This window comes from Mastigoproctus giganteus, chromosome 9 (assembly GCF_048544385.1).
Source record: "Mastigoproctus giganteus isolate SK-2022 chromosome 9, ASM4854438v1, whole genome shotgun sequence".
Taxonomy (NCBI): domain Eukaryota; kingdom Metazoa; phylum Arthropoda; class Arachnida; order Uropygi; family Thelyphonidae; genus Mastigoproctus; species Mastigoproctus giganteus.
Window position 1 is genome coordinate 71,304,459 of NC_143583.1, and position 16,118 is coordinate 71,320,576.

Genomic DNA, 16,118 nt, shown 5'->3' on the forward strand with positions numbered 1-16,118 from the left:
AATCAAGAGTATTACTGCCTCTAGTTGCCTCCCGAACATGCTGATGTAGAAAACAATCATCCAATAAATCCACAAAAGCCCTGTTAGTGTGTGAGTGACCAGCCCCCAAATTCCAGTCAATATCTGGGAAATTAAAATCTCCCATTATAAGACTCTCTGATTTACTGGCCCACTCTATTTCCCTGTACAGTTCCTTATTATACTCATCGGAGTCATTAGGCCTATAGCACACTCCTACTCTCAATTTTGATCTCCCAATGCTTATGTCACACCAAACTGACTCAACACTGCACTGTCCAGCGATGTTAACTGGCTTCACTTCCTTGGTTTTTATGTGTTTCTTAACTAATAGCATAACCCCTCCCCCCTTCCTATCCTGTCTATCCTTTCTGTAGACGTTGTACTCCCCAAATTGCAGTTCTGCATCCCTTATATCTGTGTGACACCACGTCTCTGATATCCCAACAATATCTGCCTTTGATGTTTTGAGCAATACCTCAAATTCATCAAATTTATTTACTAAACTCCTAGCATTGGTGTACACACAAGTATACCTGCACCTGTTTCTATTCTTAGCTACCCTAACACAACCCATGTGTTTACTTGTACCGCAATGGCTCCCAGCAGTCTCTGAAATACCATGCATCTTGTTTTTCAGGCTTCTGCTCATTCTAATAGAAGCAGTGCAAGAATCTCTTTCACCTCTGCCAGTGGCTACTGTCAATCTATTGGTCTTTGTCTCCCCCCAAGCTAGCAGTTTTCCGACCCACCTAACACTGCCTCAATAGCATCAGCAAATATTCTTGCACCCTTTCTATTTAAGTGTATCCCATCCCTGTAGAAGCAATCTCTCCTGTTAACAAGTACAGTCCAGGCTAAAAAACATTCTACCCCTTGAGCCTTGCACAATCTTTCCAGGGCCGAATTGATCGACAAGGCTCTCATCATATACTCCCTCCTATCGTGTCTGGGCAGAATTGCAGACACTTTCAAATTCAACCCTAATTCTCAGCTTTGGTTCAGCAGTGACCTGTACTTGTTAAGTAATTCTGCCGGTCTCCTACTCTTAATAAAATTATTAGTGCCAACGTGTACAACTATATCACCTTTTGTGCCCTTAAAAGATGATATTCGGTCTACAACGTCATCAACCTTTGCCCCTGGCAGACATACCCTGGTCCTGTTCCACCTATCTTTTTTACAAAGCATGTTCCCCGTTTCCCTGACAGTAGAGTCACCAACAACTAATAGTTCCTTCGGGACCAGCGCTTTCTGCCTTGGGGGTTGCCTCTGTGTCACGCGATGCCCAAGTGCAAGCTCTGGCGTTGATGTGGGCAGCTGAGAGCTTGATGGGCCCCTCAATTTAGTTTCTTCGAGGGCATCCACCCTGTCCTTCAAGCTCTCATATAGGCCCACAAGAACGCCGAGTTGTTGCCTGATATCGATACACTCCTTGCATCGCGCACACACAAAGACATCGCCCATGGCAGTATCATGTCCCGTACCCGATTGCTCTGCAAACATCAAGCAAACAGTGCATTTTATAAGGCTGTGAGTCAGAGGACAACTGCCCCCCTCAGTTCTGCTCTGAGCCACAGCACTTCCATTAGCTTGAGCCGTTTGCTTTGCTGCTCTGGTCTGAGTCATGATTCTATTAATTTATTAATTAATTATAATTAATTATGTTAAATATAATTAATTAAATTACGTTTGTAATCTAAGTCGTTATATGTATTTATTTAAACGTACAATTTAACTGCTAACGAAGTTCAACTAACGCTATCGTATCACAATGGCGGGAAATTTACAAACGGTAGCGGAGTTGAAACACGTGGAAACCCTTACCGATACTTTTATGCAATTACAAGGCCGAGTAAAGAATAAATACACCAAATTAATCAGAAAATCACAAAATAATGTTATACTACTAAATTTAAATCAAAAAGTTTTAGAAAAACAATAATTTCAAATCAATAAATAAGAAAAATCCACTTAGCGGCTTTGAACACGACCGTCTCTAGTAGCCTCGTCAGCAGACTCGAGGTGGCACATGAAGTTTAACATTGACAAATGTAAATTAATACATATGGGAAACAGCAACCCCAGAGCAAAGTATCAACTCTGTGGTATTACACTGACAGTGGTAGAGAATGAAAAGGACCTGGGGGTAATTGTGCAGGCAGATATGAAGTTCTCTGAGCAGTGCAGACTGGCTGCAAGAGTAGCTCATGCTGTCTTGTCAATGATATACAGGAATTTTTCTAGCAGGGATAAGGAGGTGATTATTCCCTTGTATAAGGCAATGGTTAGGCCACACCTTGAGTATTGTATACAGGTCTGGAGGCCTCATATCAAGAAGGATGTAGAGCTGCTAGAACGAGTACAGAGAAGGGCAACAAGATTAGTGAATGGAACAGAGGGTTGCTCTTACAAAGAAAGGCTTAAGTTTTGCAAATTACAGTGTCTGGAGACTAGGCACCGGCGAGGTGATCTGATAGAGGTGTATAAAGCCTTGAATGGTTTGAGCATGCTCAATGCTGATGGGATTCTTCCTCTTGCTCTGAATAATCACCTCTATTGTATAATAAATTCAAATTGAGGAAAGACAGATGTAGGATAGATGTCCGGAAATTTGCCTTTAGCCAGCGGGTAGTTGGTTGGTGGAACAGACTTCCATCCCTTGTTTTGGAAGTTGATAGCCTAAATAAATTTAAGGCACAGCTGGACAGGTATTTCGAACGAACAGAGGGGTGAAGTGGAAGTTTTTTTTTTTTTGGCTGATGCTACATAAGCTTGCTTTCTTGCATCATATGCTTCTACTAATGCTAATGCTAACCCACATATTCAAAGTCTTTCCTCATATGGATACCCTTTTGCCGATCTCCCCAGGCAAGTTACCCATCTCTGTACCCTTTCAAGAAGCACAATGTCTTTCTTTAGGTGTGGTCTCCATACCTGAACACAGTATTCCAAGTGTGGTCTAATCTACAACGTCATCAACCTTTGCCCCTGGCAGACATACCCTGGTCCTGTTCCACCTATCTTTTTTAGAAAGCATGTTCCCCGTTTCCCTGACAATAGAGTCACCAACAACTAAAAGTTCCTTATACAATAGCCTTATACAAAGGGATTAGGACGTCTTTATCTCTACCAGCAATTGTTTGATACATCAATGATAGGACACCATGGAATATAACGGATTATTCTGCTGTTTAACATTTATTTTAAATTAAAATCTTCTCACTGTGGCTCCTAGAGTTAATAAACCTCATAAAGAGAAGAAAAGAACAACAACATTAAAGCTTAGTGTCAAACTTGATATAATCCAAACTATTATATTAACCTCACCTGAAAAATTAATTCATATACCCATATGTATTGTGTCTGTAAATTGCTTGTGTTCTCTGCTCGATTTACTTGTGTTGCTGGATGAAAAACCCCAGTTTCTGGCTACAAAACCTTGCTATCTGCTACTGAGACCAACTAACTGAGTCACTGAGTAATAAAAGCCCATAAAAGTTCCTCGTGTCATTGATGAGATTCGAACCCGGGCCTTTTCCACAAAGTGTGGGGAGGGCGGTGACGATATCACTGTGCTACCTGCACGGACTAAATTTGATATAATAAAGAAAACAGAACGGGGCATAAGCAGGAGTGATTAATGGCAGAATATAACATTGGATCATCAACACACTTTTTTTTTTTTTATGTGCAGTTAATAAACTTGCATTTTTCATCTCTATTTCTTATTTAGCCTCATTATTTCTGCATTAAATATATTAAAAATAAAACTTTCTAGATAACAGAAAAAATTTAAATAACGGCACCCTGAATTCCTGAAGGTGCCGTTATTATGAAAGTCTGCTGTACTGAAATACACACAAAAAATGAATGAATTTCTTTGGTAATGTGCATTTGCAAAAAAAATCTAAGACAGTAGGTGCCTTGTAAGCATCTACTGGTTTAGGTACAGTAAACTCACCTTTCATATATTAATCTGCCAGTCATCTGTCAATGAATTAGCAGATGACTGGCAGATTTTACAATTTTACAAAGTTCCACTGTGCATAAATTCCCTGCATTGAATTGCAATATCACTTACTGATATTCATTCCAGGGCATTTATGCATAATGGAACTTTATAAATTTTTTATGCAGTTTTTTCCACATTTAATTGTTGTATTGTTGTATTTGCCCACATTTAAACATTGTTTTTGTTTAGTATAAAGTATTTAATCAGCCATCGATTCATTTGTTTCAGATTGAGAAATCAGAAGAAGAAAAGTTAGAATTAAAGCAGCAACTTGCTGCTATATCAAGGTTGCATAAAGAAAGGTAGGTACGTGTGTGTGTGTGTGTGTGTGTGTGTGTGTGTGTGTGTGTGTGTGTGTGTGTGTGTGTGTGTGTGTGTGTTAGAATAGTGAAATAGCAGATACAACCTTTTTTTTTTTTTTTTTTTTGAGTTGCTTTTTTATAAATTTAGTGAGATACTTTGGAGCTGTGTCATTATAAATTTAACCCTTCCAAGTGTATATGGTTAAAAATGAAGTTTGTCAAATTTTCAATCAGTTTTATTTGTCCACATTTAATTGTCGTTTATTCTTAGTATAAAGTATTTAATCAGCCATTGATTCATTTGTTATTTTAGATTGAGAAATTAGAAGAAAAATTATTATTGAGGCTGCATGAGGAAATGTAGCATTGCAGTTCCTATAAATTTTTTTATGGGAAATTAAGCTAAAATTGTAAATAAATTAAGAAAAAATTAGTAAATGCATACATCCTACAGAAACATTGTTCGATAGTATGAATCAGAGCTGTAATACTCAATATGTTCTACGTTGATAATAATATTAGTAATTTAATAAGAGGAGTTTACCTCAATATAGTACGTGGAACACTTCCGTATGATACCCTCCAGAAATTAAAACGGAAAAAACGAAAAAATCGACAACTTACCGGTACATTAAAGTAAAATATAAATAATTAAAGGAAATATAAATAATTAAATAATCAATTTAACACAATTCAAAATCAATTCAAAACAATTAAAATTCAAATTAACGCAATTAAAAGAATCTAACGAAAATATTCAAAACGATTTTCCTTCCTGAAGCTGACAATGCTTTTCGACCGACTGTCGTGATCACAGGAATGAAAATTACCGAATCAGGCTAAACCTGCAACTTAAATAGTGATTATGTGTCTTCGCGCATGTGCGTAAAGGTCCACGCATCGGAGATCAAATATGGCCGCCGAACATTAACAGAATTCTCGTGTAATTTAATTTCAACGGTTTCTGCAATTAATAGTCGCGTATAATTACGTTGTTAAATAAAAAAGTATGTTTTTCGTTAATGGCATGAAAGGCTAATTCTGACGCTGCTGAACGAGAAGCACGAACTGAGGCTTCGTGTTGATTTACACGGATATTAAGAGAAAACCGCGTCGAACCCTGATAAGACGAGTCGCAATCACCGCAAGAAATGTTGTATACTAGATCATTAATTTGTGTTGCGAACGCCGAAAGAACCGAGCGATTGTTCAGTATAGTGTGTAACTTCCGTATAGGCCTAGCTATAATTTTAAATTCGGTATCTTTAAAGAATCTGTTAAGCTGTTTGTGCCACTGTTCAACATATGGGACAGAAATAAAGTATTTTTTGATATTACTATTGTTGATTGGTGCAGTATTTTGTATCCTATCCTTAGCTTGTACCCTAATTCGATTTATTGTGTTAATGGGATAACCCCTGTTCAAGAATCTGCTAGTTAATATTTGTATTTCTGAGTCTAAAGCAGAATCCGTCGTTGAATATTTATAGGCATTTAGAAATTGATTAAAGATAATCGATCTTTTGTAGGTGAACGGGTGGTAGCTATTATAATGTAGAAGCATACCGGTGTTTGTGGGTTTTCGATAGATGCTAAATTGTATTTTGTTCGAGTCCCGGGTAAGCGTGAAATTTAGAAAGTTTAATGACTTAGTATCCGTATCTTCCCTTTCCAATGTAAATTTGAGTCTAGAATGAATATTATTAAACAAATGTAAAATGTCTTGGATAGTACTACTATCGGTAATAACTAGAACATCGTCTAAATACCTCCCATAGTATGTGATACGGGGACGAAAAGGTGTCAAATGTATCTGCTCAATCGTTGAGAGATAGATCTCTGACATTAAGCCACTCAGGCTCAAACCCATTGGTAATCCAAAAATTTGTTTGTACACCTTGTCTCGAAAGGTGATGTAGTTAGCCTCAACTAATAGTTTAATTAAGTGAAAAATCTCCTTTATAGGCAGATTCGTATAATTAATCGGTGTCGAGTTTTTATTTAACATATCCCAAATAATATCTAATGTGTATTCAACGTTCCTGAAAAGTACAGAAACATTGTTCTGTACTTTTCAGGGACCATCACAAATAAGGATCGTACTATCTGGTTTAAGAAATAGATTAACTCTGTATAAGATATTAATATGATATTTTCATATTGCTTAATGATATGAATATAGCCATCACATCTTGATAAATGGTGTCACAATATCAGCTTTCACAGTGTTATTGAGCAGTTACAGATATTCACCATGTGATTTGATGCAGTATCACCATACCTTGGGTCCTTTGCACTCAGATAAGACTCACTGTGTCATTACGCTAAAATCATTTCCATTTATACAACCAAAATTTATTGTAATTTTTAAAAAATATCTTTGTCTTGACACTGTGGAATAATATTAACTTTGCAATAATGATATCGTAGGAATGGGAGTTACTTTATTTTAAAATTGATATTATTGAATGTTATAGGCCTGAAGGTTTCTAATTATACAAATTCCAGTAAAAAAAAACTATCTTTGGAAACTTATTTTTAAAGATAACTCACCTCTATAAATCTGTGGGTTAAATTTTCATAAGGAATATTTGAAAATAAAAAATAATAAAGATAAAAAGAAAAAAGCTAAGGTATCATGATCTTGGGAAGGGGTTCTTATTGTGTAAACTAGGTTTTCCGGTCACTACTCGTGGAATTATTAATTCTATATCCCACCATGGTGTTCTAACCAATTTTGTGTGCTCTGCATTGTACACCTCTCAGCATGACTATGCACGCACTGTGGGAGGGTAATAACATTGAAACATTGCAGTGGCAAGTACAGAGCCAAGACTCAATCCAGCTGAGTCTTGGCTCTGTACATGAAGATTTCATAATTGTTTTGGGATGAATTTGAATGCAAAATTAGCACAAGGCCAAAATTGGGCTCTTTGTTATTGGAGCTTACAAATGCCTTAATACTAGAACTGCTGATTGCAGTTGCCTACCTAAGAACTGACACTGCTGGTCATTTTGTCTGGAGAATATAAATAGTGCACAAACCTTGGAATCTTCATATCAGGAACAAGGAGGTGATTACCTTATTGTATTAGGGTACATCTTGAGGACTGTGCACAAGTCTGGAAGCATCATTTTAGGTAGGTTATGGATTGGTTGGAACAAGTGCAAAGAAGAGCAACAAGAATAGCCAGGAGCACAAAAGAAAGACTTGAGTTCTGTGAAAATCCTTACCAAGAAAGACTTGAGTTCTGTGAATTTCAACATCTGGAAACTAGGCACTTGTAAGGAGACCTGAATGAAGTGTTTAAGGTTCTAGATTAGTGGTTCCCAAAGTGGGTGATACTGCCCCCCCCCCTGGGGGGGTTGGATTACCTAGGGGATGCTAAAAGTAAAGGCACATTAGGGTTGAGCTGGAGGAGTTGGGCTGCTCTTACTGCATTAATTGCTTATTTACAATTAACCAGGCAAGAGCCTATGGTGAAACACCTTCCTCACTTTGTATTAAAGTTATACTGCTCTTATTGCTTTCAAAGCTCTTTCCTTTGCTCACTTTTTTTGTGTTTATGATTAGGAATTGTCAAGATAGCCAATTATTGTTAATAGCTATTGATTTTCTTGTAAATTAGTTGTTGTAGGTGACAGTTTGTGCATGTTTGGTAAGTAGTTCTATATAAATATCCTGGTTTTAGTATGGCCATTCAACTTCTCTCCAAGTAGAGAAATTGACTATAGGTTACTAAACATGGTGATTTAAGACTCCTGCTAAGTGACTTTAAACCAGACATTGGAAAACTGGTATCATTTCATCAAGCCTATCCATTACATTAAGAATTTATTATTGAATAGTGTAGTAGTTACTAAATGTTGTAGCTAAGAATCTTTCTAAATGACTATCAGACTTTGAAAAGTTGGTTTCTTTGGGTGAAGTTCATCAACTTTGTTGAATTAATTAAACTAAAAAATTTTAATTGGATTTTGAATAAATATGCAGTTAATTGTTAGTGTTTGAATTTTATTGTGTTATTATCTTCCTTCGCTGTGTGCAAGCTGCTAGTCTGAACAACACTTTTTATAGGGCAGGGTAGGAGGCACTGAGGATGAGTTTATGGAACCAAGGGGGCAGTGGCTGAAAACATTTTGGAACCACCTCTTTAAATGCTCATGGTACCCTTACTCTTTCTTAGATAACACACCTAAGAGGGATATAAATTTAAATTTGTTGCAAAATAGATGTACAAGAATTTACTTGCAGTCAGAGAGTTAATTGATTATTGGAAGAATGTCCATTTATTCTCATTGTAAGCAGAAACTGTGCAAATGACGATAAAAAAAATGAAATGAATGATATCGAAATTTTAGAGATTATTTATTACAAACACGTTTGAGCCTAAAGGTGTGTAACATTCCTGGGGTTGATGGCATATACCCAATAATTTCAAAGGGGAGGTCAAGGGAGTGCATGGAACCATTAAGGTTAATTATAAAGGTGTCATTGGGCTCAGAAGAAATTCTCCTGGATTGGAAAGTGCTAGTATTGCCAATACATAAAGGCAGTTCTAAGAGCGAAGTGGGCAACTACTGACTGGTCCAGTTTGATTTCAGTGTTTGGAAAATCATGGAAGCAATGGTCAGGAGTACAGTAGAGGATCATTTAGATATAAATAGCATTCTGAAGAAAAATCATGTTTAACCAATTAACAAACTGACTCTGTCAAAATAACTAACCAGCTATTTTGATAGAGTCACTTGTGAGCTGGATATAGGAAATAATTTCAACATTGTTTAATTAGATACAAGCAAAGTGTTTGATTCAGTCCCACATGAATCATGTGGGACTGAATCAAATGGGACACATTGTCAAAGGGAAAATTCCTTAGATGGATTACAGGGTGGCGACAGGACAGGAGGCAGATCATTATGACTATTCTTCAGATTGGGTTAATGTAGAAAGTAGGGTTCCCCATCATTACTAGGACTGCTGTTGCTTTGGATTTTCCTAAATGAACTTGAAGAAGGGATACAGGGATGAAATGTGAAATTTTCAGATGATGTCAAGATCAATAGAGATGTTGATGAACAGCACTAAGGAGAGCTTCGTCAGGATGACTAGATAGACTTCAGGGATGATCAGAAAAGTGGAAGCTTTGTTTTAATGCAGAAAAATATGTTGTTGTTATGTAGTTTTTAGGAGAATTAGCAACTAAGGCCATATTGCTCTTGGTATATGTGGTGGTCATTCCTGACCTTTCCACATCCTCCGTATTTGGTAGTCACGGGCTCGAACCCCGGTCTAATCAAGAAGCATGTGCTGTGCACTGCTGCTCCTGCCCACCTGGCTATGGAGACACCTCACAAAATATGTGGGCTTACACTTGGGGAATAGCAATTGCAAAATAACTTGTACACTTGATGGGGTTGACCTAAAAACAGTGGAGGAAGAAAGAAATTTGGGAGTTAAAATAATATTGGACATGAACTTCTCTGAGCATTGTAGCCAGTTGGCAACTAAGGCCCATGGTGTCCAATTGCTTATTTATTGAACTTTTGTTTGTAGAGTTAAGAAGGTTGTAATCTCACTGTATAAGGCATTTGTAAGACCACTTGGAATACTGTGTTCAAGCATGGAGACTGCACTTAAAAAATGACATTGAGCTAATTGAAAGGATCCAAAGACTGCTAGTGCCTGATGAGATCAGCCAAAGAACATCCATATGAGGAAAGACTTCAAATATGTGTGCTACAGAGCTTGGAAACCTTAGAGGATACTTGATTGAGGTGTGTAAAGCTTTGAGAGATGCAAATAAAATGCATGGGGTGGGGGAATTTTCACTGTTATAAATTATTCCAGAACTTGGCACCACAAATTCAAATTATGAGAAAAGAGGTTTACAGATTCAAAGTCAGCTGAATAATTACCTAAGGTGGGAGTCAAATAGGTAGTTTATTTTATTTTATTATTTATCCGTTATTACTTTTAATTTTGTCAGTGCATCAAAAGTCAATTACTTTCTTTCATCACATGGCTAATACTAGACTGTCTATCCCCCTCCTCAAACTTGCAGTTTTCCATCAAAGTTACCATCTAAGATACTTCTTGGTTTGAAGAAGTATCTTAAAATGGGTCAAAATGGTTCTCAGCATGGCATGTATACAATTATACACACTTGCCAAATGGGTTAAGAGGGCATTAATTTTATATATAAACTGTGCTATTTTGTGATATTGTATAATCCATTCAGTTCATTTAATTCAAACATTAGTTCAAACATTAAGTTCCCTTAATGAAGTATTAAATATACATGTTGTGATTTTTTCCAGTCCACTCCTTCATGTATCTGTTCAAATTCCTGAAATAAAATCCTTGCCAGAAGGAGAGAACTCCAAATATGAAAAATATGTAAGAATAGTAAGTTTTTAAAAACTTATTTATAGAAAAATCTTTGTTTTCTTTAAGGAGAAAACTTGACACTTTTTAGATAAGATATTCAACTCTATTAAGAGTTCAGTATCTTACCTAAAGAGTGCTGAGTGAAATTTTATATAGAAAGAATAATGTATATTACTATACTTACTGGAAACAAGACAAGTTTTTTTTTTTCTCATATTTATTAGCCATGTCACTGTGAGGGTATTTTGTAAATTTTCTCAAGGCAAATTGTTAATGTTTGGTGTTTTTACAGTTTGCAATGTCAGTTTAACTCACTTTTGTTTCAATTAAAGAGCTAAATAGATCACTGACTCAAAAGTATGCCTTTCACATTAGTATTAGTACAGATAACTTATGTGATTGAGACCCGCTAATATTCATAAAATCGGACAGATGCTAAACTATTTTGATTTTTTTCTTGTAGAGAATCTGAATCCTCATTATGAATTAAATCAATGTTTTGAAATTTAATCAAATCAAAAATAAAATTAGAATACTAAATATGGTAAATAGGATATTAGGATTATATTTGAAGTCAGGAAATCTGTTACCTGAGATATTTTCCAGGAATAATTGCATCCAAGTAAGATGTAATCAGAATAGATGGAAATTGTTTCAAAGACCTGCTTAAAGGAAGGGAAGAACCTTGCCACAAGATAAAGGAATAAAAACAAGCTTTTACCCTAAATCCATGCATGGCGAATAATTGAAATTATAATGGGAGAAGATTACCCAAAGCTTGATAGGGGCTTTTCATCTATACCATCTTTGAACACGTGTCAAAGGCTATATATAGCTATGGCACATTCCAGTTGAAAGTTTCCACTTGGAAATCTGGGTGCATGACTACATGTCCCCATTAGCAGAGGTCCTGAATTGGGGGGGGGGGAAGGGCTGTTATGTTTTGTTATTAAATTTGAACTAGTAGGATATTTGTTTTATATCCCACTCCTCTGAAATTATTATTGGTCTATGATTTCCAAATGGAAACTTTCATATTCTTTCCCCTAAATGACCTTTAAGCTGTTCTAAATCCCTAGATTTTCAAATTCCTAAACTATTAGTGAAATACAATGGAGCAGGAATTTTCCTTCTATCCTGCTTCTCTTCCCTTTTGCCTACTTATCTCCTCCCCCCCACACACACTTTTGAAATATGGCAATGGAATATGCCGGAGCTATATATACAGCCTTCAACATGTGTTCGCTTCTCCTTTGAAGACAAAAAGCCCCTATCAAGCTTCAGGTAACCTTCTCCCATTATACTTTCAATTATTCACCATGCTTAGGGTAAAAGCTTGTTTTAATTCCTTTGTCTTGTTGCAGGTCTTTGAAACAGTTTCTATCTATTTTGATTACATTTTATGTGGATGCAGTTACTCCTAGAAAATATCTCAGGTAAGAGACTTCCTGACTTAAAATATAATCCTAATATCCCATTTACCATATTTAGTATTCTAATTTTATTTTTGATTTGGTTAAATTTCAAAACATTGATTTAAATTCAAAATGAGTACTTAAATTCTCTACAGGAAAAAATCACAATAGAGGTGATTCACAAAAATCACAATAGCATCAGTCCAATTTTACAAATATTAGCGGGTCTCAATCACATGAGTTGTCTGTCCAATGTGTCTAGTAAAGTTTCGAGACAACAGGATTCCCACAATGTTTTTATAAAATGTCAATGTCTATTAGTATTAGTAGTGGCAAAAAAAAAAAAAAAGCTAACCACTTCATTTGATCATCTCCTCTAATAATATGTCTAATTCTTCCTTAAATTGTATTAAAATTTTCCCCATCTACAACACCAGACGGTGCCTCCCTAGCCAGGTGGGCAGGAGCAGCAGTGCATGGCTCATGCTTCTTGATTAGACCGGGGTTCGAGCCCGTGCCCACCAAATACGGAGGATGCGGAAAGGTCAGGGAATGACCACCGCATATCCCCGGAGCAATATGGCCTTAGTTGCTAATGCTCCTAAAAACCAAAACAACAACAACACCAGACAGAAGCTTGTTCCAACAATTAATCTCTGGCTGAAAACAAATTTTTGTACATATGTCGTGAAGAGCTAAATAGTTTCTAAGAAGTTTCTTGTCCATAAACATGAAACTTCTTAGAAACTTCTTAGATGTTTATAAAAGCATCTCTCATCCATTGTCTTGATGAGTATCTGCCTTTATGCATTGTCTTGATGAGTATCTTTGAAGAGAATAGGCAGATACCCATCAGATACTTCTAATGCTCATCAGTAGTATATCAGTAGTATATCCTTCATAGGGATGAGTATCTGTAGTATTCATCAGAATACTACAGATACTCATCCCTATGAAGAGACAATCATATTGAAACAGCTATAGAAATGGTAATGCCTAGCTGTAAAGGACAGTATATCCTTAGAGGAAAGTATTGTAGTACATTCAGGACCAGCCACTGGTTAAATACTTTGCATATTAGAGATCAATACTTTATTAGAAAAATCCTTAATTTTTTATGTTAAGCATAAAACTTACTTTATTTACCATCAGAGGTATATTGCTAAAAAAAATAGTACTGGAACGCTCATTCTCCAGAAGACTATATGATAACGCCACATCGACTGTACAGTAACTGAATCAGACTTCAGACGCACGGTTCATAGAACAACCAGTTCTAGCGTTCAGCTCATGGCGAATCAAAATGCAGCATTCGCACTCATCACAGTATATCTCATTTGTTGGATCTCTTTATCTAACACATTGTACTTTAGTAAGAAATGTTCAAGTTTCATTGCAAAATTTTTGTTTTTAAATAAAATTTTAAAGAAATCTAGTAATTTTAAAGATTACTATTAATATATATTTTTAGTAGCAATGGGTAAAATCGATATTATTATTATTATTATTAGCCAAGAGAGAGAGAAGTAGAAGGAAATCACCAAGAAAGAGAAGAATGATGATATCCAGCTCAGGACCCTGGGTGTGCCAAGCCCATACTCACCAGATGTGAGCCCCTGGGGTAAATGGAAGAGTAAATCCAGGTCCCAAAATTAAAATTAATCTTAATTCAAATTTAATCAATAAAATTATAATAATAATTTTGTTGATTAAATTAAATTAAATTTTAATTTAATAGCAGTACAACACAATCAATTACCTCCATAATATATCCTGTAACTAAAATGCCCCAGATTTGCCATGCAACAACTTCCCATTGGCTACACCAAGTCACCCTCAACATTCCTAAACAGTCAGTCCACTCCTTCCACCCCAGTCTTTCCTAACCAGACCAAGAGACTCCACTCCCCAGATCATGTTAACAGGTGATATGGGGAGTGGAATTTCCAACTAATTTAGAGAGTAACTCTAGGGATTTTTCTTAAACTATCTTTATTTATTATTTAATCAATCAATTAATTAAATTTATAAGAAAAAGTGTAATAATTACACGTAGAAATTAAGAGTATAGTATAATTAGAATACATTGTATTGTAAATAATTAAATATCATTATCAAATTGAAAACTTGCAGTACACTCCTCGAACAATGTTCTATCCCCCTAAGGCCTGAAGATGGGAAACAGAGTTTGCGAAACTAGCCATAAATAGTTTAAGTGTTTGACACTTAGATGGTCCAATTCCTTGAAATTGTATCATTTTAATAACAAATTACTTAATCTACCAAGTGATTTTAATAGAGTATTGTCTGTCATTCCATTATCATAATAATGAATAATCATGAAGACTCCTCTTTTCCAAGTAATCATGGTGTTTTGTCAACGATATATAGGAATTTGCCAGCAGGGATGAGGAGTGATTATTCCATTATATAAAACACTGATTAGACTATACCTTGAGATTGTATATAAGCTTGGAAGCCTAATTTTAGGAAAGAAGTGGATCTGTTGGACCAGGTGCAATGAAATTACTGAGGGCAACAAAAGGATACACTTAACAAGAAAGACTCCAGTTTTGTAAATTGCAGCATCTGGAACCTGCAAGATCTCACTGAGTTGTTAAAGACTTTCAATGGATAGAGTAAGCTAAATGCTGATGGTTATTGTTGTTTGTTCTTCATTTAGGCATTTATTAGGCTCATCGGAAACTATGGCCATAGTGCACCTAATGCTGATGGCATCCATCTTTTTAAGAGAACATATAAGAGGGGACATAAATTTAAATTGAAGAAGGTTGGTTACAGGAGAGATGTGTGTAAATTTGCCTTCAGCCAGGGGTAGTTGATCATAGGAACAAACTTCCATCTAATGTTAGTGGGCAGTTTAAATTATTTTAAAACTTTAGACAACTAGAGGTGTCTAGATGGTCTGGCATTAATTTTTTCATTAGTGACCTCATTATCTTCCCAGGAACAGAAGTCAAGCTTATAGGGGCTATAATTATAAACTTCACCCTTTGATCATTATATCCTATTCGGGGATAAATTTGCACAGCTGCAGTCCAGAGTCCTTATCTGAATCCACGGATGCTCCCACAATTTATGGCCAAAGGCTAGCTGCCTCTCTTAATATAGTTGAATAGATCCCATTAACCTCAAATGTCTTATTTACATTTGTTTAACAATGGTTTAACAATTTCTCCTACACTTTTCTTTTGTTATCACAATTTCATTTAACTCCCAGTGATCGGATATTGGTTTCGCTGAAACAAGAAAAGAAATGAAACACTTGTAAGTTTATCAAGTGTAAATCTGATGTACACCAATGGAAACAGTGAGAGGAGCGAAGGTGGAGTTGGGTTTCTGGTCCATAAAGATATAAAATATTTCTCCCTTCCCTTTGATTATGCCATTGTTTCATAATATCAGGTGTATAAATTTAATGATTTTGTATTATGACATTTAGAAAAAAGTTCCGGTGCATTCCGGCCCAAATACAGCACTTCTTAGCATGTCCTTCAAATCCTATATTTAAAGCCTTGAATTTGTTTACCCATTTTTAAACAGGCCATACAGTTGGAATTCTTGCTGTTCAGTGCAAGCCATGAGCACAGTAGTATATGCAGAATCTGTGTAACACATTTTGATTTTGGAATTGATTTTAGGTGGTAACAAGATGATAAAAACTGGTGCTGCTGTTAACTCCCCCCCCCAACAAAACCCTGTCCTACTGCATTACTAGCTGCTAGGCCTGTACATTTATGCTTTCAATACAGAATGACTGTTCCTTTTAATTCTCACTAATTTTGAATTATTGCCATATCCCAAAGCACAAGTTCACAGAAATGGAATTTAAAAAAATATCTCCTACATTGGTTTTAATTAATGAAATTGAGAGCCAGTATGACTCTGTTAGAAATTTAAATGAAATTTATCAACACTAAATCCACAAGTAAACATTTTTGGTGCACTATATATAC

At 35.9% G+C, this 16,118-nt stretch overlaps 1 protein-coding gene across 1 annotated transcript in view; it reads left to right on the forward strand.

Annotated features, from left to right (window-relative positions):
* The window catches only part of LOC150080436 (centrosomal protein of 290 kDa-like), a 208,716-nt gene that overhangs the window by 146,548 nt on the left and 46,050 nt on the right, over positions 1 to 16,118 (forward strand). The window contains exons 14-15 of the mRNA XM_090380691.1: positions 4,262 to 4,335; positions 10,657 to 10,735. Coding sequence (XP_090236817.1) covers positions 4,262 to 4,335; positions 10,657 to 10,735 — 153 coding nt within the window. The remainder of the gene's footprint in view (positions 1 to 4,261; positions 4,336 to 10,656; positions 10,736 to 16,118) is intronic.